Source organism: Platalea leucorodia (assembly GCF_965183815.1).
Source record: "Platalea leucorodia genome assembly, chromosome: 7".
NCBI classification, from domain to species: domain Eukaryota; kingdom Metazoa; phylum Chordata; class Aves; order Pelecaniformes; family Threskiornithidae; genus Platalea; species Platalea leucorodia.
The window spans coordinates 67,360,906-67,388,635 of NC_138829.1; the positions used below are offsets into that span (position 1 = coordinate 67,360,906).

The 27,730-nt window shown below is 36.0% G+C and overlaps 1 protein-coding gene across 1 annotated transcript in view; it reads right to left on the reverse strand.

Annotated features, from left to right (window-relative positions):
• The window catches only part of LUZP2 (leucine zipper protein 2), a gene marked incomplete at its 3' end in the record, with an annotated part of 198,263 nt that overhangs the window by 20,810 nt on the left and 149,723 nt on the right, over positions 1-27,730 (reverse strand). The window contains exons 8-9 of the mRNA XM_082318626.1: positions 26,124-26,198; positions 21,271-21,435 (exon numbers count right to left, since the gene is read on the reverse strand). Coding sequence (XP_082174752.1) covers positions 21,271-21,435; positions 26,124-26,198 — 240 coding nt within the window. The remainder of the gene's footprint in view (positions 1-21,270; positions 21,436-26,123; positions 26,199-27,730) is intronic.

Sequence of the window (27,730 nt, forward strand, 5' to 3'; positions counted from 1 at the left end):
TGAAACCCATAAATAATGATCTGCATTAAGCCGAGGACAAAACATCACTATCTCCTTGTCACATAGCAGACATGCATATGTTTGTATGAAACATATGAGACAATGAAAAGCTAGAATTATTGGAGTCAGCTGTTAGGCAGGCTGTTCAGGAAAATTAAAAACTAAAGAGAACCCTATATATCACACAATTTTGGAACCTAGTGAGGCTAAACATTTACAGTCTAAACTATATTTCAGTCAATAATGACCACTATAAAAGAATCTAAGTAGTGCTTAGTCCACACATACCCCACACATGTGCATATATAATTACATATAATTCATAATATCTAATATATAGCATGATACATAATCTTGATATAATATATTAATTTAGACACAATTGCATGTATGTGTATGTGTGTGCACAAGTGTGAAAGAAGAGAGAGATAGCACAAGATCGAGATTAAATGTCATCAGTCTAATTACAGAATTCATCTTTTAATCAGGTCATGCTAATGTCCTGGTTCTTACTCTTCCTAACTGACAAGATAAAACAAAAATTCAATAAACTATGATATTAAAAGGTACGTTTCCAGTATTTAAGGAAAAAACAGCCTGATCATTTTGTAAGTCCCACAAGGTGACCATTTCATGAGAGTTAGAGAAAGTGATGGGTTTGTTCTTTTTTGTATGTATTTTCCTATGTTTTCTTTCAGAAGACAAAGTTAATGTTGAACAAACTGTTATTACACTTGAGGATGTTTAGATTTGAAGGTCACTGCAAATTCTCTAGAGCATGCATTATTCTTCTGTGTTGGGTTTGAGGCTTTTTTTGACAGTACCCATTTTATATCTTCAAATACTCTGCGATTAACAGAGTAGATGTTCACTTGCACTAAGGACTGTAAGGAAGCAACTTCCCAGTGTTTTTTTTTAACAGGAGTTGAATGGCCCTTATGTCTTAGAATATTTCCTAACAATAATAATAGTAGCAAGAAAAAAAACTACTTGTAGATGGGTCATGATGGCTTACAGGAAAAAACAGAAAAATTAATCAAATAAACTATTCACTGTGAAGCACTTGTTCCGTTCTAAAGTTGTACATGTCTTGAATAGCCTATGCAGTAGTTTCCAAAGTAAACGCTTGTAACGCCCAGGCTATCAAGTGCTCTAAATAGAAATAAGCAGAGAAGAGAATGACAATTCTACTCCCCTCTTTGCAGAGGGTGGAACAATAGGACTGAAACTGATACTTTTCGAGTTTGTATAAATGCGTAATAACCTGAGAGCAGAGCATTAAAAGCTGTTTGGTTACCCACAACTTTTTTGTCTTTACTGGTTCACTGTGACAATTCTACGTTCTCTTGTTTTATGCTTCACTCACTATTACTAGAATCTTTTGTATGAAAAAAATCAGAAAGTTAAAACAATAAAGGTATTTTAACCTTCAGTAAAATGGTCTGTTGCAGTTTACATCTGTTACTATCTCTAAAGCTGTGAATACCTCTGGATACCACCTCCCCCAAAACACTGTTGGTCCTAAACAGCTTATGTTTAGACTAATTTTATTTCTCTTTCACATTAATAGGGTGAAGAAAATCACAACCGGCTGAAGAACAGCCCGAAGTCTAGAACTAATCAGACAGCAGTTCCTTAAGGCTCTTACAGTCATGGAAATCTTTAATCACTCCCATTAGATCTACATAAGACCTAATAATAACTCAGCAAAATTTCAGTTTGGGTACATTCTGACAAGCTAAATTTGCTCTATAAGATCATTCTGGCTGCCAGACTCTTCTAGCTTGCGTTTTTTTCAGTGTGCCTCCTTATGACTTAAAACCAAATTAAACAAACAAACAAAAAAATCATTTGAAGGGCAGCTTGATTCCAGTGATAAGAGAGCTAACCTGTAGAAGTCTGAAATTTATTAATAGTTTACTAGGGAGGATATTCATGCGTAATCTGTGTACAGGGCAATTCTACTGCCATACACTTTTGGGTGATGAGAACTTGTGCAGTTACAAAAAAGGTTCTTAATAAAAGATATTTGTAATTTTCTGCAGACAACAGAGGTGAAATCTGCAGCTAAATACATAGAGAAGTCTTCTGTAATGTAAGAAAAAACTATTAAATCGTGAGGACAGATGGCATTCTGAGATGACTCGAAATGGCACTGCATCATAACAACACCACAAAAACCAGCTATTTAACTTTGAGGGTCACTGAACACTAACATTTTCCAAATGAGTCCCAATTACGAAAGCACCTGTGCCCAGTAATTTTATGTTAATCCAATGAAAAATGCAACATATTTAGCATCATGCATCTACATAATTTCTCATTTATTACTTGTAGTAATTTAGCCTATTGTTTACCCGCTCCATTCTAGTAGAGGACATAATTGCAAAGTGAATTTAAAGGGCACAAGTCTTAGATTCTGCCAAACCCAAACAGGTCTGTCTTTGCTAAAAATATCCAAACTTGTTATTCATACAGCAAACTTATACAAAGTATCCTAACATAAATACCAGGCTAAAATTTGAATATATGTAAGAATCTGTAAAAGGAGCCCATGGAAATGAAAATTACATTTTGTCAGTAAAAAGCAATACAAGATTTCAGTATTATCATCAGCAAGTGACACTGCATTCCATAAGAAAAGCCAGTGGAATTGGTAAAATATTTGCTTTGTGTGATTATCTGTTGGGATTTTGTTTGCAACCAGGTAGGTGTTCCCACAGCTGTCTACAGCTTCTGTCTCACTTTAATCATTTGGTTGATACATAAAGAGCAGAAAAATATCTTTTGAAAAACATCTCCTTTTTAACGATCGTATACCGGTATATGAAAGTTTGTGCCTTAAAGAACAAAAAATAAATTACACTTTGTATAATCCAGTTCGAAAATTTAACAAGTTGTATTAGATCTCTTCTAATCCATCTGCAGGCGTAGCTTTTGTTAATTCTGACTTTTATAGGTGAGAGAAATACTCTATTGCTATACAATTTGCTTTCTTTGAAGTCAACTGGGCTAATGGTACAAACATTTTCTGAAGGCTAGTGCTGCCTCTGATGATGTAGTGAAGTGTGAGCTGCATACATATTACCTATTTTGAGGACAGCTGACTGCTGAGGGAAAGCTGTTGATAGCAGGTTAGGGGTTTGGTCTTGCAAACTCCTAGGCCCTACCATAGCAATTTCACTGGAAGCTGAGCAGGCTCAGTGACTTACAAAAAAGGGTGGGATTCCTATAAGACATCCCTTGCCTCTCTTTTTTTTAATCCTCAAATGCAGCCTTTTTCTATGACCTTTCTGTTTTGAGATTTCCCTTAGATTAATTTCCTATTCTGCCACAGATTTTAAAGAAAATGTTTGTGTAGTACTACAGGATTTCAGTCCTGAGTTCAGATCTCATGGCACTACAGTTAGGTCACTGGGTTACCATAAAGTTATGCTGCAGACATTTTTATAATTCATCCGATAGTGTGTTGTTAAGGTCCACAGACAGCCTTTGCATAAATATCTCAAGAGAACTGGATCCTAGAACCCTTATTTATATCATATAGGCATGTATATCTTATTGGATATAGTTAAGAGCATAAAAATATCATTGCTAAACTGCTTTCAAGGCACTTTATTGCACCCAGTACACCTAAACCTATATTTCCTAGATAAAAGGAAAAGTAGAATAACCCCTAAAATGGTCAAGGAAAGAATTACTTTTATTACCGAAGGCTCTATATAGTTGGCCTAGAAATATGACTGGATTTGCCACATAGCACATCAAGACTTTCTTGAATTATTGTGCTGTTAATGGACTTCTAGCATCTGTTCCATTAATCATTTGTATTTCAACTATAAGGTTTTAATTTGTTTTTTCTCTAAGTCAAGCAACAGAACTGGGGGCACCTTGAGAAATAACAGGGTTTGGACATAGTAAAAGCTGTATGTACTCTTCATATCCCATAATTATTCATAGGATCAGTTCTGCAGAATATTATCTATGCTACAGACCTGATACAAAGCACTTAGATATCAATATTTTTCTAATAATTTTTTAAAAGGCAGGATTAGCTCTACTATGTTTTGCTGCCTTACACTAACAAAAGTGTCCTTCAGCTCTTATTTCTGAGTACATTTTTGAAATCCAAGAAAGAGAGAGTAAACTCTTGACTTTCAGGGTCCTCTATGACTGTCTGGCAACATACTACATGAACTTTACTTCCAGGAGATCTTTCTAAGTATAAACAAGAGATTTTAAAATATTTTTCCCCAGCACACCTTGAAGACAATAGTCCTCAGTATGTAACTTGAGACTGCAGAATCCCCTACAGCTGCTCTCAGTACCGCCAGAACACTCACTCTGCTTCTGGATATTATACTTTCTACGTACTTGTACTGTCACCTGCAAAGACCAACCCAGATTCATAAGCAATTCAGCAGTCAGACTAGCTGAAGGATTACAAAGACAGAGAGATACAGAGCACTATCTGACTGACCTATGCAAATCAGAGCCTTAGAGTAGCTGAAAATTCATCACCTAAATACTGCTGCTCATTAAAAAAGAAAAACAAACAAAAAAAACCCAGCCCAAAAACCCAAATGACCCCCATCAAACCCAGAAATTAAGGACAAGATGTCCAAAAGCATATAAGGAAAAAGGCAACCAGTGTAATATTAAAAAAATAGAGAGGCAATAGAGACAAATGGTAAGTAAAAAAGAGCAAATATAGTATATTTTGATAATGTCTTTACATGTCACTAACAACAGCAGATAGAGTTATTCACATGAGGTTGTCTCCATCTCATCTCTCTATTTTTCATTCTTACTTGTCACATCATAAATTGAAAGCTATTTGGAACAACGAAAAAGTGTGGACCTGATAACAAACAGCATGCTCAAATTAGCTTTCCTACCGTGTTTTGCAGTATATGTGTATGCCCCTTATTTCACAGATGAGAAACCAGAAGTACCACATGGCAAACTGCAGGATCACTTAATTAGTGGAAATAATAGGAAGAGAACTTTGTTTCGTTCAGTTGCCCATGCTGCGTTTTACACAGTTTACCCCACACAGGGACAATAAGTGAAATAGCAGTCCATCAAAATTAAGAATATTGTGGTAAAATACAGAAATAATTCCATCTCTAAACAGATACAAGTATTCTTTTAGGCCCCAAACAGGTGAAGCGAGTGAATACATTTTAGGCTTCCCGAGACTTCACATGCATTTAAAATATAAAGATGGGAACAGATATAAATCAGGATGGAAGTAAACTGCGGTTTACGTTCTGCATAGGAATATCAAAACTTTAGAAATATGCTATATTAAAAAGTTAAAAAATTAAAAATATCCAACTGCAGAGCACAGGCTGTACATCACTTGTATAAGTACTACATTGCACAGCACGGTGGGGTCTGGCCTTTCATTTGTATTATGTGCTAAGGTATCTACTACATCAGTATTCCACATTTATCTAGAGCTCCTAGCACTGTGAGAAAAAAAAAAAACACCACCAAAACTTCTTCAATAAATAATATATATTTTAATCTTTAAATGATGTATCTGGAGATAAGCTGGGTTTTTTAATGTCTTTCTAATAGAGATTTAGGCTTGCTTGCTGTGATCGGAGATCTCAGATCAGCATGTGTGATATAGTACGCTGAATATACTATAAATATCTAGGCACAAGGTTATTGTTTGAGGATGAAGGGTCACCTTGACCAAGTTTAATTGCTTTTGGCACTTATGTAACCACTTTACTGCCTTTCAGCAGAATTTTTATGCAAGTCAGTAACTTTGTTTTGTAGATTACTTCAGACAAAAGCTAGCTGATGTGCTTCTGTTATTTTTGGCTCTAAATTCACATTGAAACAATTTTATGCAACTCTACTGAGGCTAGTCTAATCTTAAAATCATGCATTTGAGATGATGTTTTTTCACTTTTACCTCCCAGTTGATTTGCAGTGGGAGTTAGACATTAACCTTTTCTTTCTATCTTTGCCTAGTTCTCTAGGCCAGTGCTCTGCCACATCATGACAGAAACATGAAGGAAGATGAACCATGGAATCACCAAATCGCATATATTTTTTTCAAATGCCTCATAATTTGAAACTACAGCTGTGCTAAACTTCATGATGGTCCAAACCATGATATTACATTTACAACTGGAAATTGAGAGGAAGGCAGTTGGTTCCCTCAAAGTTAACATTTGCTCAACTGAGCTCAAATTCTAGCCCAGGTACTGAGCTATAAGCACTCTGGTGTCTGTAATTTATTGGACAGCAGATGATGCCAACATGTAAACAATTAATTTGTAAGGTAGTCTATAGCCACTGTATCATCCTGTGTGCCTTTAGTATTCATTTCAATACTATAGCAATTTAAAATGAATAAACAGAAAACAATTGGCTAAACTCTGCAAAAACTGATGAGTATGACATACTACTAAAGATACTAAATATCTCCTTTCAAACTTTCAAAGGGAAACAACAGCAGCTATAAAGTCATCTTAAGTACAGACAAATCAAGTGTTGCTTCTTCTATACCCACACTTTCAGCTGAGCAGTGTCAGAGATGTAATAGTTTTTCCACTCTGTTCCTAGTGAGACCTGAACCTGCACAATTACTAGAGAGTTGGAAGAATCATGTGGTATTCTGACTTGAATCCTTAATATTATTAAAGAAATAACCAGTCACCTAAACAGAGGAATATTCATCTGAATCAGCACAGATATTGATACAAATCAGCTGAGAAGCTGGACTCTGTTTCTGTAAGATGTGCTATCAAGAAAGGATTATGTTCAAGGACTGTGCAGTTCTAATGCATCTTCAGAATGAGTCTAAAATCAGAAAATTATCCAAAACCACAATATAAGACCCAATCAATTGTAGCTATTCTAAAACAACTGGAAATCTCACTGAATTTTTAAAATAAAGGAATAAAATATCAGAAAGGTAAAACTTCCATGTGGATAAAACACACCTGTAGTTCTGATTGTGTATAAGATGCTTCCAAATGCTGTCAGACTATTTCTGTTTTTAGTGTAAATCGTTTGAGGAATCCCTTACGTTCAAAGAGCTGGAGAGTACATGGAAAAGGAACATCGCAAATTGTGTTCTCAACAAGAAAAAATATCTTGAGGGCTGTAATCAATTTTTCACAGGTTTCCTCAGTAAATAATGAGCAAAAGGTCAAGACCTGGACTTCTCAAAACATATAATAGTCATATATACCCTTCCTCCATGGGAAAACTTGTCAGTGAAGAGTGGCATTTTCAATGTTTAAGAATAGGTATGGTGGATTTTGGTTGCACTTCTTTTAGTAGGGAGAGCATTTACAGATGCATATGGATGTGGTGCAAAACATCAGAATCCTGTGTTGTGAAACTAGATTTAATGCAAAAGGTTTTCTTATTTCTTCGTACTGGTGCCATAGACGCTAAGACAAAAAATACAGAGGGGGACTGGTTAAAGAAACAGCATTGGAAAGGTATGTGATACATACGTAAGTGTCTACTTCAGCACTTCTCCACAAATATTCTGTTAATATTTGACAGAATAAAACTGTAAGAATAAATGTAAGAAAGGACTACCTTCAATTTCTATTTTCCTACCCTTGTAAGAACAGGAGGGAGCAGGTTTCCTTTGGTTACTGGCCCTCCTTTAGAAGCACTGAATGGCAGGAGCAAGGACACAACTTACAGCACAAAGCACAAGGAGAGAACATCTCTCTCCTCTCTCCAGTTAATACACCCACACTGGATCAGTGATAATTTAGGCCAAGTTGTCAGCTAGTACAGGTGCGCTGCCTTACAATCATGAAGGATTTACTCATTATCCTATTCACATTTCTTCAGTGATGAGGTATTCCATATCCCCACATTGATCATTTCATATGCTAAATAATTTACAAATAATAAACCCAAGCTTTCCTATAAGCTTTCTTCTGAATTATGCACAATTCTTAGCCATCTGAATTCAAAGGCATCCTTAGAGCTAAAAGGTTTCTCTCCCAGTGTTAAATTATCAAGATTATTTCACTTCTTTCTGCACTTCTACATGGGCTTTTTTTTTTTTTTTTTTTAAATTCCCTGAATCACCCATCCCTTTTTCATTCAGCACAAGCTTTTCACAGTCAACCAAGATTAAGCAAAATTTAGATTTGGAGATGTGTCAGATGAAATACAACCTGTTTATTTGTTTGTATTTAGCACTATTTTTGTTGTGACTAGACTATCTGCTAAATATGAATGTAGATTTTATTCAGGTAGCTAAATAAATTTGAGCAATTGCCTGTGCAAGCAATCACAATCACAAAATACATTTTGTTGCTCTTCTGTGTTGGATTCAATGAGCAGCTAATGGAATTCTGACCCAGACATGAGGCATCTCTAACATTCATTGATTAAAACAGTTTCACAATTTGAGTATTGGTAACCATGAGCAAATAAATTTTCCTCTTATTAACTTTTTCTGCAAGATAAGCTATGAACAAAAACTCATGACAAGTTTGTTGTTGGCAGTGGGACAGATTTTCTTTGTGCTGTGCATGAATCACTCATGTTGCCTACTGTATAGGCACAGAAGAAACCACTTGTATACAAACACAGAGGATTGGATTGTGAACTTTCAGTGGTTATTGAAAGGCAGACTACTTGATCAGAAAAGAGAAAATACTATAAAATCACTATAAATAAATTCATACGGCAATAAACTTATGTCTATAAACACACATACAACCATTGATATTTTCATTCTAATTGTACTTGATTGGCGACACATCTGGGTAACTCAATGAATAGACAATCTTTCCTTTGGACCAAGAATATGAACTTGCTATTCAAAAATAGAGAACCAGCAGTCTACTCAAAGCCCAAATAATTTCATTTTAAGCTAGTGATTCCTATTTCAATTAAAGATGTTCCTTCACGGCAGCATTTGTGACAAGAAATTGTAGTAGAAATCCTATATTTTCAAGAATAAACAGGAAATAAATATGAGAAATACTTCCGGACTTCATATCAGGAGATACAGCATAGGAGACGTGATAAATAAAAAGTTCAAATAATTGAATTAGCCCATACTTCATGCACTTAAAGTAACCTCACCATAAAATGGAGCAAAGGAACTAAAGGTATTAGGCAAAAATCTTTTAAGTACTCCACAGGTATTTAGAGATGGGAATGAGTGTAGAGGTTGTAGATGCACTTTGAAGCTGTATTTTTATTTGAGTTCTTTAAAGACAGTGGAAGCACTAACAACAATGTTGGCAATACCGGGGCAGAGGAAGCAATGGCAAATGCAATGGAGGAAATAGAGGAAAAAGATGTTACACTGTCGGGTTTTTGCATTATAACTCCCAGGTCTGCTCGATGCACATGTGCTTCTATCAAAGAACGTGCATTTTAGAAATGCATCAAGTTTTTTATTGCACTGTTTAATTAAAATATAAGGAAGATTTCCAAGCTGAAAGGAATTCATCCCTTTATTGCCTATGCACTATTTAGTTGTACTTACAAGCATAGTTTATCACCTGTTCCTGGCAAAAGGGGCTGTATGTCGCTCACAGGTCTGCTGATATCACAAACATTCATCTACAGTCCTGTTGAGATTTTTTTCTAGTCAAGTGACTAACTACTGGAAAAATCTAAAATATTTAAAAACAAAAACAAAAAAACCCCAAACAAACAAAAAAAACCAAACCAAGAAACAGCAAAGGCCACAGAATCTGCCTACAAAGCAAGGAGAATCAGAAAATACCGAACGGCATGTCGCTGGGGCTAGACAGAGTTTGCTTTAAACCAGCTAGGCTGCTAGTTCTCCTTCTGCAGCTGTTTCTACTGTCTTTTCTATCAGTCGAAGCTGGGCTGCTCTGGATGCTCAGGACAGCTCAATTAAAGACAGCTGGGGTTACTGTTTATACTTCATTACTGTAATGGGAACATAAATTTATGAAGAGAAAAATAAAAATTGTAAGCTCCTTACTATTCTCTACAGTTATGCCAGTGTACTAGGAATTGCACATTTCTGTCCCCTTCCACTCAAAATTTGAAGGATACTAAAACTGCAGAAGATTAATGCCATCACATATTTCCAAACTGATTGGTACACGGTCATGCTAGTATTCTGGTGCCTAAATAAACAGCACAGTAGTACTTGTACATAAATTCAGCCATGACAAATGCCGTTATCTGTAGCTTATGGCACTTCTGTTCTAGAGGGTAAGTGTATTTTCTGACAAATTATAAATATGAGATGTGTATTTGTATTCCCATAAATACAAAGTGTTTGTAAATAAAATCTGAAATTAAAGAAGAAAATAAAACAAAAAATAGGACCATAATTAGAAGAGCTTAAGTTTTAACATCTCTACCTTTCAAAGTTTTCCATAATTCTTGATCCTATGCCTAATGACTCCTACGGCAAATAATTCAGAATAATGAAAGGTAGTCTAAACCCAAATTTCATCAAGATAGTGGCAATCTTCACAATAAAGAACAGACAGGATTTACAAGGGAGAGAGGCAGCTGTTGGACATACTGTTTACTAATGCGTTAATTTGTTTCCAAATCATTAATCACATTTTTTCCTGGTAACTTTTGACTTAGTAGTAAGTCATGTGCTTATCTGCATCCTTTTTCTTCATCATTTTGGGCTGCTGCCTGGATTACATGCCAGTATGTAATTTGCCAGGGCTGCACTAGAGTCGGTTGTGATATATTGGCTTGACAGGGAAAGACATTTCTGTGCAGGCTCTTAAAAGTACAAAATGCATCATTCCATGTGTTTGGAAAGAGCTTAACTCACATTAGCCCAATTTAAATAATAAATAATAATGGGCTGGACAGCAAAGTCCTAGAGCCTCAGGTTGTGTTTTCCTTGGAACAGTAGAATGCTTCTAGGAGCACTCAGCGGTGATTATACAATATCTCAGCTGCTGAATTATTGTGTAGTGAAATTTACTGTCCTGGTCTACATTTTGTCTGTCCAGCTCTTTTATCTAATATCTAATAACCAAAATACGCTTAAGGGTAATGGACAATAAGGGGTGTTTATAATTCTGCCTAGCTGAACTATGGGTTACAGAGGGAGAAGGAGAGTTACTTTTTTTCTTCTAATGAATGTCCACGTAAGAACAGGCAGAATCTGGACTTCAGTTACACTGGTTCACAACATGCAAGATAGGAAAGAAGGTCTGAGTTATGTGCTTGTATCTCCTTTTTGCTGAATTTCTGATACTGAAGACATGGATGAAAGCATTATTAAGGAGTTTTTATACAAGTGGTAAACTGGTAGAATAAAATTTTCAAGGTATACATCAAAATTTTTATAGAAAACCTTTGTGGCAAACATTATGCCAGGTGTGAGCAGAGGTCCATAAGAGTTTCTTCTGTCCTTAGTGTGTATGACGATATAATGAATTCACAGTGAAAAGCAGCTTTCACTGATGCCAAAATATTACTCCGACATGGTATCAGAGACTGGGGGTAGACAGCAGAAGTCTATTTTTTGAGTGGCCTAGTTACTCATGAACATTTATGTCTAATGCCAGAACGCAATTAGCTCACTTGATATGGATCATTTCACTTCAAATTTCTTCTAATAACCATTTGTTTAGCAGTAACTCTAGATGTCTATTGTAAATATATCTGTAGCTAAAACAAGAAAAGGAAATAGAATTAATTAGGTTTGAGAAACAGAAGTTTTTGTTCTATCATCATACATATAATAAGCATTATTAGAGAAAAAATTGTTAATTTGTTTATACAAGTCAATTACCTATATTACATTATATCTAAACCTATAATTTCACATTCCCTTAATAGCTAAATTTTACCATCAGTTTTTCTTATAGAGTGGCCAAGTTTGAATACCTAATAGTTTGTAGTATGAGAAGTTCAAGGATGGCTAGAGAGATGGGTATATACTTAAGGGTACAACTACATGTATAAATACATCTTCTACTTCATGTATAAATACACCTTCTTCTTCTCTTCATTTTTCCACCATTTCTAAATTTTAAAACAGGCTATCCTTCACTGAAGAGGAGAAGATATCAAAACTTTATTTTATACAACTATTAAGATACTTAGGCATCTTAAGGTGGGTTTTTTGATGTTATAATACTTAAGAAACTGAAACAACCAAATAAACACATTCCTTCAATAACCGTCTTGATTTTCTACAGCCATCACAAAGGAAAAAGCAGTTAGCTGTGAGGTAATGAACATTGTATAACACTTCTTACGCTTCAGAGCAGCAATAATACACACCGCCAGAATATGCTTTATAGGCAATTACAGTCTTCCCAGATGAACAAAAGCAGCTACTGAAGTTACAGTCGCAGACACGAACATCTGTTATTTTCAGGAAGACAAAGCCAAAGATGCCCAACCCTGGAAGAGTTACAGACCCCAGGGGGACCAACTCGGTGAAGCTGGAACCCTTCTGAACCACAGCTGGGTTTCATAAATGAGGTTACTTGGAGAAATGCTTTTCCTTTTGAGACTTTGACTTTTTTCCCCAATCATGCCTTGAAAGAGGCTTTCTTATTGATTTAAGAAAAGGTAGGAATCCTAGTAGAGGAAGCTTTTCCAAAATAAACTCTGTGTGCTGCCAAGTGTCTGTTTCTTTAAGTCCCTTCTTATAAAGACAGTTGCTTTTATAAAAAAACACCTGACAATATGATTACCATCATGACCACAGTTCCATCAACAGAGGACTATTATTTTTCAAAAGATAAGAGAAAATAGGATTCCATAAATAATCTGTAAACTACCTCAAAATATTTAGGAATAAAAAAGATTCAGTAGTCATTTATTATATGACTCCATTTTTCACCTCTTCAAACATTCAATTTAAGCACCTTCCGTTTAACTTTTAAGGATTTGAACAAATACCGGCTTGTTACTAAAAGTTTTTTTGTTTTAATTGAATGTCTGCTTTTCCATTATATGACAGCACATTCCTTCAGAGTATGTTACTTCCTCATTGACAATAAAACGTTTTTTTTATTATTATTTTACATTTTATTTATTATTATTTTAGTATAAAATAATAAATGTAGAGTAAGGGGGAGCTTAACAATTCTGGAAGATGATGAGACTTCAGGTATAGGCCAGTAGGTGATTTCTTAAATTGCTCAAGATCAAATTGTACTTGAATGCCTTGGGTTTATCACCAGTTCATTCTGCATTTCTTACACTTATGATTCAATGCAATGTTTTTAATCAAATTGCTAGAAAATTTGTATTAATGGCCAAAATGCCCGGAATCAATCAGTATTTTTTTTGTGAATATTTTCCAAATCACATCTTTGCTCGAATCAAAGAAAAAGATCACTTAACTCTCTGTAATGTTTCCCACTTGGTTCCATATACACGTATCAAGTAAAACTTTGTAACAGTAGGTTAACAATACATATTGTATACAGGATACCCACATTAATAATTTTCAAATAAATCTTTAATATATCCTTGGGTAGCAAAATTCCCTTGGGAGTACTTTCACAACTACATTCAAGTTCGTAAGCCACTTAAAATGATTAATTAGATCCTCTGCACATTCTGTGTCTTCTTTTATGCGTAACATCAGTAGAAAAAAGTGCCAATACTAACAATCTTAAAATAGGTTTACTAACGTGCAACTGCAAAGGCACATAAATTCAGTTTCATTTTCATTGCTCACATACACATATTTTTTAACAGAATATGTAACAAACACCTCAGCTAGGAAAGTTACAAGATAAAACAATGTGTGACTATTCTTCTGCTAAATGCAGCTTTAACCAAAATTACTGTGCATTTCCCCCATCATCTTCACTGTCACCGGGGCAGGCGGGGTGGGGAAAGAGAGGGAGAAACATTAAAAAACTATCACTTGATATAAGATACGAGTAGGTGAGGAAAGATATCTCTAAAATAATAACATCTGAAAAGTAATTAAGGGGATCTTCTCTTTCTCCCGTTTGATAGAGAAAAAGACAAGTAAGCTTGTCCAGAAAGTCGCTGAACGTCACAGCAAGCCTGAGGCTGCTCTAGCATGGGGGCCTGGTTTCAGACTGAAGCAGAATTTCAGAAGATGGATGTAAGCTGTCTGTGCTAATCCCCAAGTCCACACGAGACCATTAGCCATACCTAACAAACTTTTTTTTGATGTTTTTTTAAAACATCCCTTAAGAAATTTAAATTTGATATATTCATATCCCTTTACAACCACTGTCAAGCAGTAACCCACAGCATTTTTGAGACATATTATGTACTAGATTGTGGGAGACTTTATAGAAACATCTGACAAGTAAAGACATTAATTAAAAAAGAGGATATTTGGAGTGAGACTTTGGAGTTTTTTTCATACACAGGCAAGCTGACCTGCAGTTAACAGCCACAAAAACTGCAGTAATAAATGGTTACTAGTTACCTCTTCAGCCCATTAGCCCACTGCTAATTTCAGAGTTGAACCCTGGGGCAATGGGCCAGTCCAGCTACTTACACTCTGTAACAAACAGGAGTGAGGTCGAATAGTTAATGAAATGAAGATAATTATAAAGATTGTGTCACTAAAATGTGAAGGAGAATGATATCGGTTTGGGGTTATGGACTAAATACATGCCAGGTGCTTTTTTTTTTCCAATTTCCCTCGATTGTACTCAGTTGAAAAAAAACTGTAAAACTAATTTACTATCAAGATAATGTGCTAATAATGAAGACTTCTTTAAAGTAAGTAATAAAAGCAAAGAGCTTCAGCTTTCAATTTAATGATCTCTGGTGTTAAACGTTTTCCAGCATGTAATAAAATTTTATTAAAAATTAGTCACTGAAGAAAGAGGGCTGTAGAAAAAGTTCTGTGGAAGCTTTCTGAGGCAACAGCAAAAACATACTCAATCTGAAGCAAATTCTGGAAATAAAAGATATGAGGAAGAGTTGCCATATTCTTATGAATCATCATTAACAATAATACAAGGCTATGGCTGGCATCTAGTTGATCATAATGAGAATCAAAGTCTATAAGCCTGAAGAAAGCTATAAAAAGCAGAATAGAACAAGACAGACTTACATGAAGAAATAGGTCATGCTAGTCATGCTTCTGCAATTAAATTACCTTTTATCTTTTTAAAAACAAATTTCTTACTACATTACCCTTACAGATACTCACAGTACCTGAGATTTCTATGGTAAGTACCTTAGAAGGAGACACGTATTCTTACTCTCTTTGAAATTAAATTCTAAAACAACGGATAGTGTCATTTTTCAATGCTATTTTATTCTTATAATGTTTATGCATTAAGAAAGGGTTATATGATTGTATGCCATTACTGCATATTACAAAATGTGGCTGACTCTGCATTTAGTAATTGCCTTTTTCTTTTTTTAATTATGGTTTTCCTGTCCCTGTGCTGAATGCAATGATCTCCAGGTCACTGAACCTGCAGGTGTCAGTGATATCTCATTAACTCTGGCAAAAGCAAAGTTTGAGGCAACAAAAGTAGAAAAGCACTGAGGTACCACAGAAGCAGAATTTCTAAGGCTTTAATGGAGCACAAATCTATTCACTGCCCTCAACACTCTTACTGTTTACTTACAGCTGACCACAGATATTATATTTTTTGCCCTTAGGGTCAACCTTTGTTTCCTCTAATAAAGTTATGAGGATACACACTATTTTTTTTCCCCTCAATTGTAAGCACACAATCAATTTCCAAATAAATCCAAGCATGCCATGCTATATCTGTACTGGTGTGTATTATCCTGGAGTTCAATTAAATGCAAAGTTTTGCTCTACGTGTTTTTCACAATTATGTAGAATTTCATTTACCATCACAGGAAACAAATCAGACTTAATTTTTGTTTAAAGCCCGTCATTGTTCCAAATCTAACCTTATATTTTCTGACCTTTTAGAAACAGACCCTTTCACAAAGCTGCCTCAGTCAACACTGGACCCACTGCTCTCTGAGATCTGAATGCTTATTTTATAGGAAAAGAAATAGCCTCATAAGATTTATTATTCTTAAGTTTAAGGAAGGAATAGATGTCAGAAGGGAATACTTAGCTAGACAGAATGAGAGAATAATGCTGAAAAGTAGTAGATTAGAAGACATGAGGAGAAGTATTTAGCAACAAAGAACAGGAGAATGAAAACAAGCAAGGAAATAGAGGAGAAAACCTGACTACTAGAGCCTTTCTCTGCCATCATGTCTGAAATACCAGACAGATGCAGAGAATGATTCAGGCAACAGCGAGCAAGTACGCAGCAATGGAGAACTGGAAAAGAACAGTCACAAATATTTTACATTTTAAAGCTTCGGTTTTCCAAATCCACAAAACAGAGACTATGTTACCAAAAGGCATATACATATTGTGAATTTCAGATATCCAGTTCATTTCACAAATATCTTTTTAAATTCAGCCTAGCATCTTTTACTTTTCAGAAGTCCATTTGCCCATCTTTCAGTCTCTGGAGTGGGGTTATTACACACAAGATTTGGGGTGCTTCCTGATGTAATGATTTAATGTCAGTTTGAAATGTAATGCCTAAAGAGGAATAACTTCCAAGTTATGTTTTCAGCATGTTATACAGAGGTCACCCTGAGTAAAGATAATCAGATACATTAGAAAAACTTTCAGCATCTTAATATTTCCTACTAAGGGCAAAAATAAGGCCATAATTATATTTGTGTTGTTTCACAGGTTCTTGAGCAAAGAATTTGCAATTGCTTTGTTCAAAGGGTCAGAACCTTCATTTGTACTGGAATATGATGATAAATCATAGGAACAGTAATGGCTCTGATTTTAGAAAACATAAATTATTTCCTTAAGTAATTTGTTCTGATTTAGGTTTCTGTCTTGACCTACAAAGGGCGAGAGATGAGGTGATATATTGCTACATTCAGCTGGTTAATTTTTTATTAATCTGAAGCTATTCTGTTAGATTTTTAGGATCTACAAAAACACTCTTAAAAGACAGTTAAAAAAGACTTTGTTCAGTCTTGATAAATATGGATTGGGTCCAGCCTACACATTCTAAACATTTCTTCATTCCTTCAAATTGTGTATGTATATTTTAAAGAAATGTACACATATAACTATAATGGTTTTCAAATTTCTAGTCAATTATATCATTATACTATCCTACAGTATTATCAGTAATATGATAATAATTGTATAAATACTATTTAGTACAAATAATTAACTATTCTATTATTATTTTACATAAATATTTATATCAATCATTTCTACTGTTCTACCGAGATCTTCAAACCTTTTAAAAATGGAGTTGCAGTTTCCCTTTCAGTCTGTACTATACATTTCTACAGAAGGATAGTTCTCATTCGTATTCAGCCTGTATTTCCTCCATCCAGACTAGGACACTGAACTGGCATTCATAGATGGTCCTTCCACCTACGCTATGTACAATATTGGAGGGGGGGTTATTCTTCACAGTTTGAAATTCATGTGTATTTCTGCTCTTAAAATAGTGCCATTTCATAAAATACACAAAAACCACAGCATTTATAATGAAGGAATTCATTTGGGGAATACATGAAACAATATTTTTGCATTAGGCAAACACACCATAGAGCAAACGAGTCACTATTATTCTGGTATCCGTGTCACTGTATTACCCGTCATTTGTGTATTCAACCTCGCTACTGGAAACAGACTTCTCTTCGTTTCACTTCTGATTTTGATTGGCCATTAATTTTCCACAGTGTTACTAAAGCTCATTTTGTTGCATTTGGAGCACAGGTATCTTTACACCGCACAGCCAAACATATTTGAATGATAGCTATTATTACAATTTTTATTTTTTTATAAGGTATAATATTAATCTTTTTCAGAAAGGGGAATTAAAACAAATGGAGTAAGAATGCATTCCATCTACTAACTCCATATAAATTCACAGAGGTGTTTGCTATGCCAAGATCCAGTAAGTGCAGAAAATGCCTCAATAGGAAGTCAGTACCAGTGCTCTGATTTACGGATTATACCACCCCACATTTCCCACAGCAGGTAGCCTAGTAAATATTACAGTTTCCATCCATTAACAATACTCGTTAAGTACCCAGGTCCTTAGGCACTCATCTGGAGATTAAAAAGAAAAGCAGAGTTTCAGTCCTCCTTTCTCTTCATTTTTCTCTTTCCTCATCACTTCTGTAATGGGAAAGAGGCAAGGAAATTGCTACAACAAAAGCCAGATCCAACTACTCTCAACTAGTTTGGAAGCATTTTCCACTGGCAGAACACAGAACGGTTATTGCTGCGACATTACAGTGCAAAAGAAACTATATAATAAAAATCATTGTCAACAACCCAGAAAGTTAAAGACCTCATAGTTCAGGATTAACAATCAGCCTTCTGGTTATGCTTGGTTTTAGTTGTTAGTGTCATTGAACTTGTATGCACAGAGCCCTAAATCCATTTGTAATGGTCAATGCTTTCAGCACCAGTATTGGTGTTTTGACAGGTACACGGCAGGTAAAATGGTTTTGGTCTGAAATATTAGTGCCAATTCACATGGTAAATTCTGTATTTTACGTTCTTGTATGTTGTCAATATTAACTCATTCAAGATGTGTCACAAAATGCACTTCAGACTCATACTGCTTTTGATCACTTTAAGGGAACTTTTTGTATGATTTAAATGTAAGAATTTCCCATTACTACCCACTCTTCCAAATTATGGAGCTATCCAGATCAACAACTTTTTTGCACTGATTCAGGCACTTCTATGCACTGATTTGCACTGATTTTTAAACCTGATTTATGCTTCTTTGTATCACATTCTCTAGAAAGACCAAAATACATCACTAGGAAATCAATTTTCAAAATGAACCTTCCCAAGAAATTTGGCAAGTTGCTTTCCTAATTATCCTTTCTACACCATGCTTATGTGTTAAATATAATCTCTAACAAGCACTCACGTACTATGGTTACCAATTATGAATACAAACATAGAACCTACTTATTTGCACCTTCCCCTCCCCCCCCCCCCCCCTAATCAGGAAGCACCCCAATCCCAGGGATGATTGTCTCAAAGTGATACAGGTATCATACACCGTATGACGTACCCTTCAATGGATTTAAAATAAGTTTGACATTTTTAGAAAGCAATTTTTAGGCTGGATGAGAATATCTTTGAAATAAGATATTTACCAGAGAAATCATCATTTCTTTCCTGAAGGTGAAACTGCTCCTTATCAGACATGACAAGACGCATAAGTGCTGCTCATCTGAAGTTCCCATTTTTACACACGAAAACATATTTAAGTAATCACACACATTTATATTCACCTAAAAAATACTAGACTACTATATCAAACTGTTTATGCAAATCTAATTAAAAAAGAAAGAAAGCTATACATCGGTAGAGTTAGTTGGTTTGTAAGAGGAGGAAAAAGAGAAGGAAAAGATACATAAGAATGGATGTCATTATAAAAAAAAGCCTTCTGTAATACAGCTCAAGTGCAGAGGGTGTAATTCTGGACTGACTATGATTCTTTGACAACCTTTTTCACAGTAGCAGATTTAAGTGGTTTTATAATCACAGATAATGCCCAGATTTATAATAATGAGGTGTCAATGTGTGGAAGAAGAGGACTGCAGACCATTACTTTCTCAGACATTTTCATGGCATATGCCAAGTGCAGAGAAATGTGAGCAATGTCTATTAAAGAGGCAGTATAACTTATTCAAGCACTTTTGGATAGAGAGGACTAAATGGTCGTTCTCAAAAGGCTGGAGCATGGAAATACTGATACATTTTACAAACAGGAACATTAAACATAAAATCTATACGATCATGGAAAAAGGAAGGGAGAGCATTCTGTGTTTCAGTCAAATGTCAAAAATCTAATTTTAATCTCTACACTGTGTTCCCATTTCCTTCGTTGCACTACAGTAATACCCATAAAGCCAAGGAAACCTCAAATGCTTCAAAGGTTCTGACCCTATTCCAATCTTAAACACGGGCATAGTGGCTTGTTGGGCCTTATCCTTCAGTACACCCATGCCTTCATGACAGAGGCACAAACGCTTCCAACCTGACGAGAAGGACAATGAGAACAAGACAGGCAATTCTACAGCCACATTAATTAGGAAAAACATGCTCCTGAGATCCCAGAGTGAAGCTCAGTCTGCATGACCTACAAAAGAAGAGTCCACTCTCCTGCAGAACACAGAACCAGTGATCTTAATCTAAATGAGCACCAATATCCTCATGTGCTGCTATTAATTAATACAGTGCTTTGTTTCCAGAGGTAATAATTTGGGGGAATGAAGGTTTCTTCCTATAAAACAGTTATTAAGGAACCGACAATCATTATTCTAAGAGTAGCAAAGTGAGATCCAGTTTTATAATTATATTCTGCTTTCTGAAATTATATTTCACTTTTAATAACATCCAGAAAGATTACTAATTTTTGGCTTCTTCCTCTTTACTAATAGTGAATACCGACAGCTGCCGTATAAAAATTACAAACTGGCTATGAGTTAGCAATTCCTATTTATATTTCAGGGAAGAGTTTTGGAATTTAAGGAGGACATTAAAGAGTCCTTCAGTCATTCTTCTGTAAAACTTCCTTTTTAATTGAAATCACAGATTTCTTCTAGATCTATTGAATCAGTTGAATACATGAGCAAAATGCAACCCTGGAGATGAAAATTATCAGGACAATTGTTAATCACTGTAAATCTTGACTGTATTAAAATGCTTGAATCTATTGAATCAAAACACTTTTCAACAAATTTTTTTCTCATGCTTTCTCCTAAACTGCCCTTTCCATCTTGCATGATTGGAATATTCCCTATGGCCTATTATCAATTCCACAGATCCCTTTTGGCAAACTTGATTTGGGTGCCTCAGCCTATTTTATGTTTTCATATCAGTCCTTTTCACTAAAAAAAAACACAATAAGCAAAAACCGCCCTACTGTTTAGTGCTATCTTACCACAAACTCACTATCAGTGCCTGACAACTAAATAATCCTATGAATTAGCATCCTCACTTATTTTAGGTGCCAATCCATCTTCCTTGTAGATTTGTTATGCAGACACGGTCCATTTAGCAAGTAAGAGACAAAATTTTGTTCCTCAGCAAAAAAAGTACCTGCTTCCCAACTTTCAAGAAAGTTTACTGACATCAGAAACAGGCTTAGAATTATCCTCAAAATTCATCCTAATCTTTCAATGAATTTAAAATCCTCCTTAGTTCCAGTTCGATGCTCTTACAGGACAAACTTTCAAAGATGTATTAAAAAAAAAAAAACAAAACCGAGAGAGAAACCATACCTTGGCGCTTGTCACTTGAAATGGAACTTTTGAGCCCTTTGTAAGTGAGGATGTCAGCTTCTCAGCTGGTTTTGAAGGGATTAGATTCGTAGCAGGAGGCTGATTGTGCAGAACGGAAGACAGGCAAAGCTGCACGGTCTCCTTTAGAGCTTTCAGCTGTGACTCCTGGGGAAAATAAGAAATCATCAGTTCTCCAAGATGTGTTTTTATGAACAGAATTGCTTGCTTTCTCTCTCTGCATTAAACCAAACATTTATGAGCAGCTGCTGTTTTTTCTTATTAACAGAAGAAATTAAGGCCGTTTAAAGCAGGTTTTTTATATGATTAGGTTACTGTGCATTACACACCAAACTGCCTAGAAAGTCATTGCACTCTTCCCTTTCTTCCGTGCAGTTTTATCCACATTGGTTATTGCAAATAATTATTAAATATTATTTTATCTCAAAAGAAACAAAAATACAATATAGCATCCAGACTTCTAGATATAATAGTTAGGGAGAAGTAGATGTTCGCAAGTATTGCAGAGACACAGACTTCGCATGGAATTGTGTTTATAATGTTCAGAATAATTAGCGTATTTCCACAGGTTATAAAGATTGATTTTAATCCAACAGAAAGGTGACCTCCCTCGTGAACATACATGTGCATATTATGCTGTTGCACTGTATAGTAAATAAACAATAGGTCTTTCTATCTGTTAAGAATATGATTGTCCAGATCCATTACTGTCGATCAAGCTTAACTAAAACTTCTAAGTGGTGAAGTGCTTGCAACTCATGTTAGAACACTGCTACACTACTCACAGAAATACAGATAGATGTATTAATGAAAATACCAGTCTGTCATTGAAATAAGCTGAGACAGTAAGATCACTGAGATAACTATGGCACTGAAGAAATCTCATTTTAAATCTTTGCTCCATCACAGCAAGTCACTTAGACAAGTCACTTAGAGTCAAATGTTACATATTGAGGTAACTTCCCTATATTATTTCAGGTCAAGTTAGGCAGCATTTGGCCTCAAAAAAAACCCCAAAACTTGCTCTTATTCTTTGTTTTAAGAGTGTGCCTATCAATACAGGCTACATCAGCACATTTTGATCTTCAAAGATTTTTTTGAAGATACATAAATGAAGAATTGTGATGTATACCATGTCAAAAGTTGATGGAAAACATAGGTATACGTAACATATTACACACTATGTACTATGTATGTGAAATATTACCTAAACAATATAAAAACACTTCACAGTTATATGAATCCTAAGCAATGGCATTCAGTGTACACCACCTTATTTTAGTTTATTTGCTGAAGAAGTGTTTTTTAGAACCTGACAAATATTCCGTGTTTTACATCAGATAATATAACTTCCACTGAACTGGACCCAGGGAATACATGTCATAACTGGGAAAATCTGAGTGTTTATTTAAAAATAAACAAACAAAAACATTTAGTAGGGTACATTTTAATGGTAAGATGAAAAACAACCATAACAAGACTATTAATGCATAGCACAATAAGGAAAATCAAAGAAACAGGAGATGGAATGGAGTTTGTTTTGTTCGCAAACAGACAAAATTGAATGTCTTTCCCTTCAGATGTGTGCAGTGAGGAGGAATGCTAGATTATCATCAAAGAGGACAGCACTTTGTATGAATAACCACTTATTAAAATGTATGAACCTCGAGTCAGACTGATATGTCTCTGACCTAATGGCAAGGGAAAGGATTACTTTATCCATCTGACTCAGGGATCTTTTAATTTCTAATTGACAACAGAAGATCTTAGCATACTTCTTTTTGTGTAATGTGTCTTTTCTCCTACCTTTTCAAGAAGTGACTGCACAGAGAACATAAATCACCATTTGACATAGTCAAAATAAGCTCAGACACCAAACTGGCAGAGGTAGCAGGCTGCCTGTCCTGGTTTCAGCTGGGATAGAGTTGATTTTTTATTTTTTTTTTTTCTTCCTAGTAGCTGGTCTAGTGCTGTGTTTAGATTCAGTATGAGAATAATGTTGACAACACACTAATGTTTTAGTTGTTGCTAAGTAGTGCTTACACCAGTCGAGGACTTTTCAGCTTCACATGCCCTGCCTGGTGCGCAAGAAGCTGGGAGGGGGCACAGCCAGGACAGCTGACCCAGAGTGGCTAAAGGGCTATGCCATACCGTATGGCGTCATGCTCAGTATATAATTGGGGCGAGTTGGCCAGGGGGGCGCGATTGCTGCTCGGGAATGTGCTGGGCATCGGTCGGCGGGTGGTGAGCAATTGTGTCATGTATCACTTGCTTGGTATATTATTATTGTATATTATTATTATTATTATTATTTACTACTACTACTACTACTATTCTATTTCATTTTACTTCAATTATTAAACTTATCTCAACCCACACGTTTTCTGACTTTCACCCTTCCAATTCTCTCCCCCATCCCACTGGGGTGGGGGGAGTGAGCGAGCGGCTGTGTGGTGCTTAGTTGCCAGCTGGGGTTAAATCACGACGCTGCCTAATTTTGCTTGAAGATACAGACTCAGCCATTATAGCACTATATGACCCTAGTGCTCCCCGCAAATCACACTGATCTGACGCCACACTCCTCCGGTCTGGAAATCCCTCTGGATAATTTCTCATCCTCCCATCTCCCACCCCTGCCATCCAGTGCTTGTTCTGCCTTAGCTATGGCAAGTCATTTTGCCATTCCAAAGGTAAAAGCAGAATAGGTTATTTTGTTTTCATCCTGTGGGTAGCAAAATTCAATTTTGACTTTGCTGATAGGAGATGTATAAATGGGCAGCAGGAGAGTACAACTTAAGAAAACACTATTGGAACCAGGGATGTAGTTTGACAAAGTTCTCGATAACCTTGCATAGATGTGATTGTGATCAAAATAGGCTGCTTGCTGGTCAAAATACTGCCAACATATGACGCATGTCTTCAGATTTCCCAGATCTGTTTATAGTCTTGTCATGTGGTTGATTCAATATAGAATAATTTGGGCTGTGGTAATGCAAAATTTGTCAATTTTCCAAGGGTCCATCATGGGAAACAGAAAAGTGCTGCAGTGTAAATAAACTTTAGAGACACTCAGTCCACTGTCAGCACCAACTAGTATTTAATAGAAAAGTCTGATACCCTCCCAAAAGAAAAATACAAATTAATGCCTATTTACAGGCAGTTTGAGATTTGATCACTCAATTATTCATTTCAAATACAGCTCATGTTCCAGAAATGCACATTGCTTTACACATTGCTTCCATTCCTTTAGCTGAAACTATGTGTGCTAACATTGTCAAAACAGTTAAGGCCAGTGGTCACTGAAGACGTGGATGGACCATTGGCCGTCTCTAGCTCTTTTCAGTTCATAGTTGATACAGAAAAGCTCTTAATCAGGGGAAAAAGGTACCTACAACTTAAATGGTCTTATTACTCTGCAGTTAGAACTAGTTGAACATGGGTATTTCTAGTCCCATAAAACTGTGCCACAATTCTCACTGACTGGCATGAACTTTGCCTTTTTCCTTCATTTGCACTGCTTTTTTTACTCCCGCTTGGAATTTCCACTGCACTTTTGCAGCATGTAAGCAATGGTGCCATCCAAAGACTCTCTCCATGATGATTTGCAAGATGATGACACCGGGCTTCTGGTAAGCCTACGGAACCATAACTGAGCCCTAAATTAAAATTCTATAATATTTAATAGGAAAGAAACAGAGGGTCAGAGAAGTCAGTTGGGTGTGCTGCAAATCCTCTTTTAACTTTCAGACCAAATCCCTTAATAGCATTCTCATTAAAAGTTCCTGATGTCAAATGTTCTTTGCTTTCTCCTTCACAACTGTCTGCATTATAATGAACAACTGCACTTAGAAGATATTTACTGCAAGCATTGCTCTCTTGCCATTGCCACAGACAGTATATTGGCACTAGTTAGAGACTACATCTGAGTGTTATACATGCAAAGGAGGAACATACTTAATTTTTAAATTAATACATGGAGCAGTTCAGGTCAGTGTACTAACAAGAAACACGATTTATCACCAGACGCAGACACAGGTTTGGATAATGCTATTGTGAGCATTGCTTATATAGATGACATTTTGCAATGCTGGATGCAAATCCTCAGTCAAGAGGATGATTTCAGTGATTGCAATATTGAAGAGTAAATAAAAATGCTTTAGCGCAAGGGGCATACTTTTTTTTTAATGTCTAAGGGAACCTGAAAATACTAGAAAACCAGACCAAAAAAGTAGTCTTTGATAGAGTACTGAAGTTTTTTCCTTTCTGATAAACTGCTTCCCTATTGCATGACATTTTCTTCCCAGCTACCCTAAATCTAGAAGAAAGTTCCCCTGTTGTACAGCTGACTGGAGTGAACGTGCCCTGCTCTGTCCCCGTCCTGGGATTCCCCACAGCCTCCCTGTCCTGAGCAGGCACCTCTGCCCACAGAAGAGTTAGCTCTGTCACATCAGCCCCACCCTAACCAGAGACTGACCCATCTCTAGGCTGCATCCTACTTGGAACTACAACTAAATCTCAGATAAAAATCGTATCGGTTACAGGCACATTCTCATTAGTGTACTTTTGCACCTCAAGAACTGTAGCATTTGGCTTTCTGTGGGTTTTTGAGATGTTTCTTTCTAATTTGATTGCCCTCCTCTTAAATAACTTTGCAGCTGCACTTAACTTCATGCATCATAATTAGTTCCACCAACTTCAGTAGCATTACACCCAGGTACATGCAATTAAGTATGCATCTAAATCTTTGCAAGACTTTAATTTGTTTTTGTCAAATTACACCGAAACATTCACAGTTGATAGAGATAAACATGCTTACATTACGTTACACTTCTTACTTTGTCAAGGGCTGCCTTTTCCAATTCATCTTTTGCAACTGCTAGTTTTTGCTCCAGATCTGTTAGCTGTTGTGCCTGTGGGAACAAAGAAGAAAAAGCTGATGCAATCTACAATGCATTTTTTCCCATAATTTTTCATGCAGTGCCTGTGAGAGAGGAAAGGATATAAATTTTACAAGTAATATATATGAATTGGGTCAGAATTGCTTGCAAAAAGACCAGGCCTCAAGGGGTATTTTTTTACCTGAGAAAAAGTGTATTTTTATGCAGGAACTGGGCTCAAATCTGCTCCATTTATGTGAATACAAGTTTACCCTAATTTTAATGTCAGTAGCAAAAGTAATTCCATACTATATTTAGAATTATGCCATAATATCCTTCTAGAAAATTCAAACAGTTTTTATTATTTTGTTGATTTATCTGACTTCTGTTTGTAATTTGAAACACTGTTTTGTAGTTCTAAACATTGAGATGCTAACATTAACGTAACTTGGCATAAATAGAGAAATTAGAAAACACCCAAAAGTTCATGCATGTAGACACCTTGTGAAATGCTACTATCTGCTGGTATAGAAGGGGTTAACCCCAGATTTGTTTCTCCATCTCCTTCCCTGGAGATATGACAGGAAAATTCACAAGAACAGCTAGTTATGCAACTACATAGTGAGAACACAATTGGGGAGATTTGCATTTGAAGTCAGGGTCAGGCAAGCAGCCTGCACCCTGCGTGGAAGGAGCGTTGGCTTTTTATATGACATAACATTAGTCTCCTGTATAGTCCTTCAGGAGGAGATCTGGCTCTTTACAACGTATATGCAATGCATTGAGTGCATGGGTTCCGGAGATGCTTTTAAATCCTCAGTAAATAGACACTGATTTTCTCTCCCCTTCCCTTGGGGTAGATACACTCCAACAGACTGCTTGTTTCAGGGAAATACATTCTCTGCAAAAACTTTCCATTTTAGGGAAGCAGGAGCTCCCAGATTCCTGCAGTTCTCAGCCCTGTCATTAATAGCACATTATGCAAGCAAAAGGAATAAGGTATAGTTTTCTTTTACTGTTGTATTTGCAGAAACTGCCCAGTAGTTGTTTTCTGTGTTTATGAAAGGAACCATAGAGAAGGACACTGGACTAACCAGTTATCCTTTCTCTCTGAAATTCTGATTAGGTAATGCACATTTTGTGCAAACAGAATAACTGGATCAAATTCTCATTTCTCAGTTTAATTTTGACCAAATATTTGCAAGCACCCTTTCCCTCAGCACCACCCCATGCTCACTAGGTTTCTGAAGTTCATCCCCAGCCAGATACTATTTTCTTGCCAGACTTTTCAAAACTCTGCTGACTGTAGCACAGCTTCACGTACAGCCACACAACATAAATGCTGTTTAGCGTAAACCTCACAGAACATGGTTAACTTAGTCTCTGTGTTGGGGCAATGACAGTACTTCCAGCACATGTCATAGCTGATGTGTATTAGCTTGGGCAAGCCTGTAGTCCTCAGCAGATGCCTCAAGTGATGTTTATTAGCATTAGGCATAGGCTGTACTGCCTCATAAAATGACAAAAGCCTGGCATTTTCAGTTCCCTGCTCATGTAAAGAACTA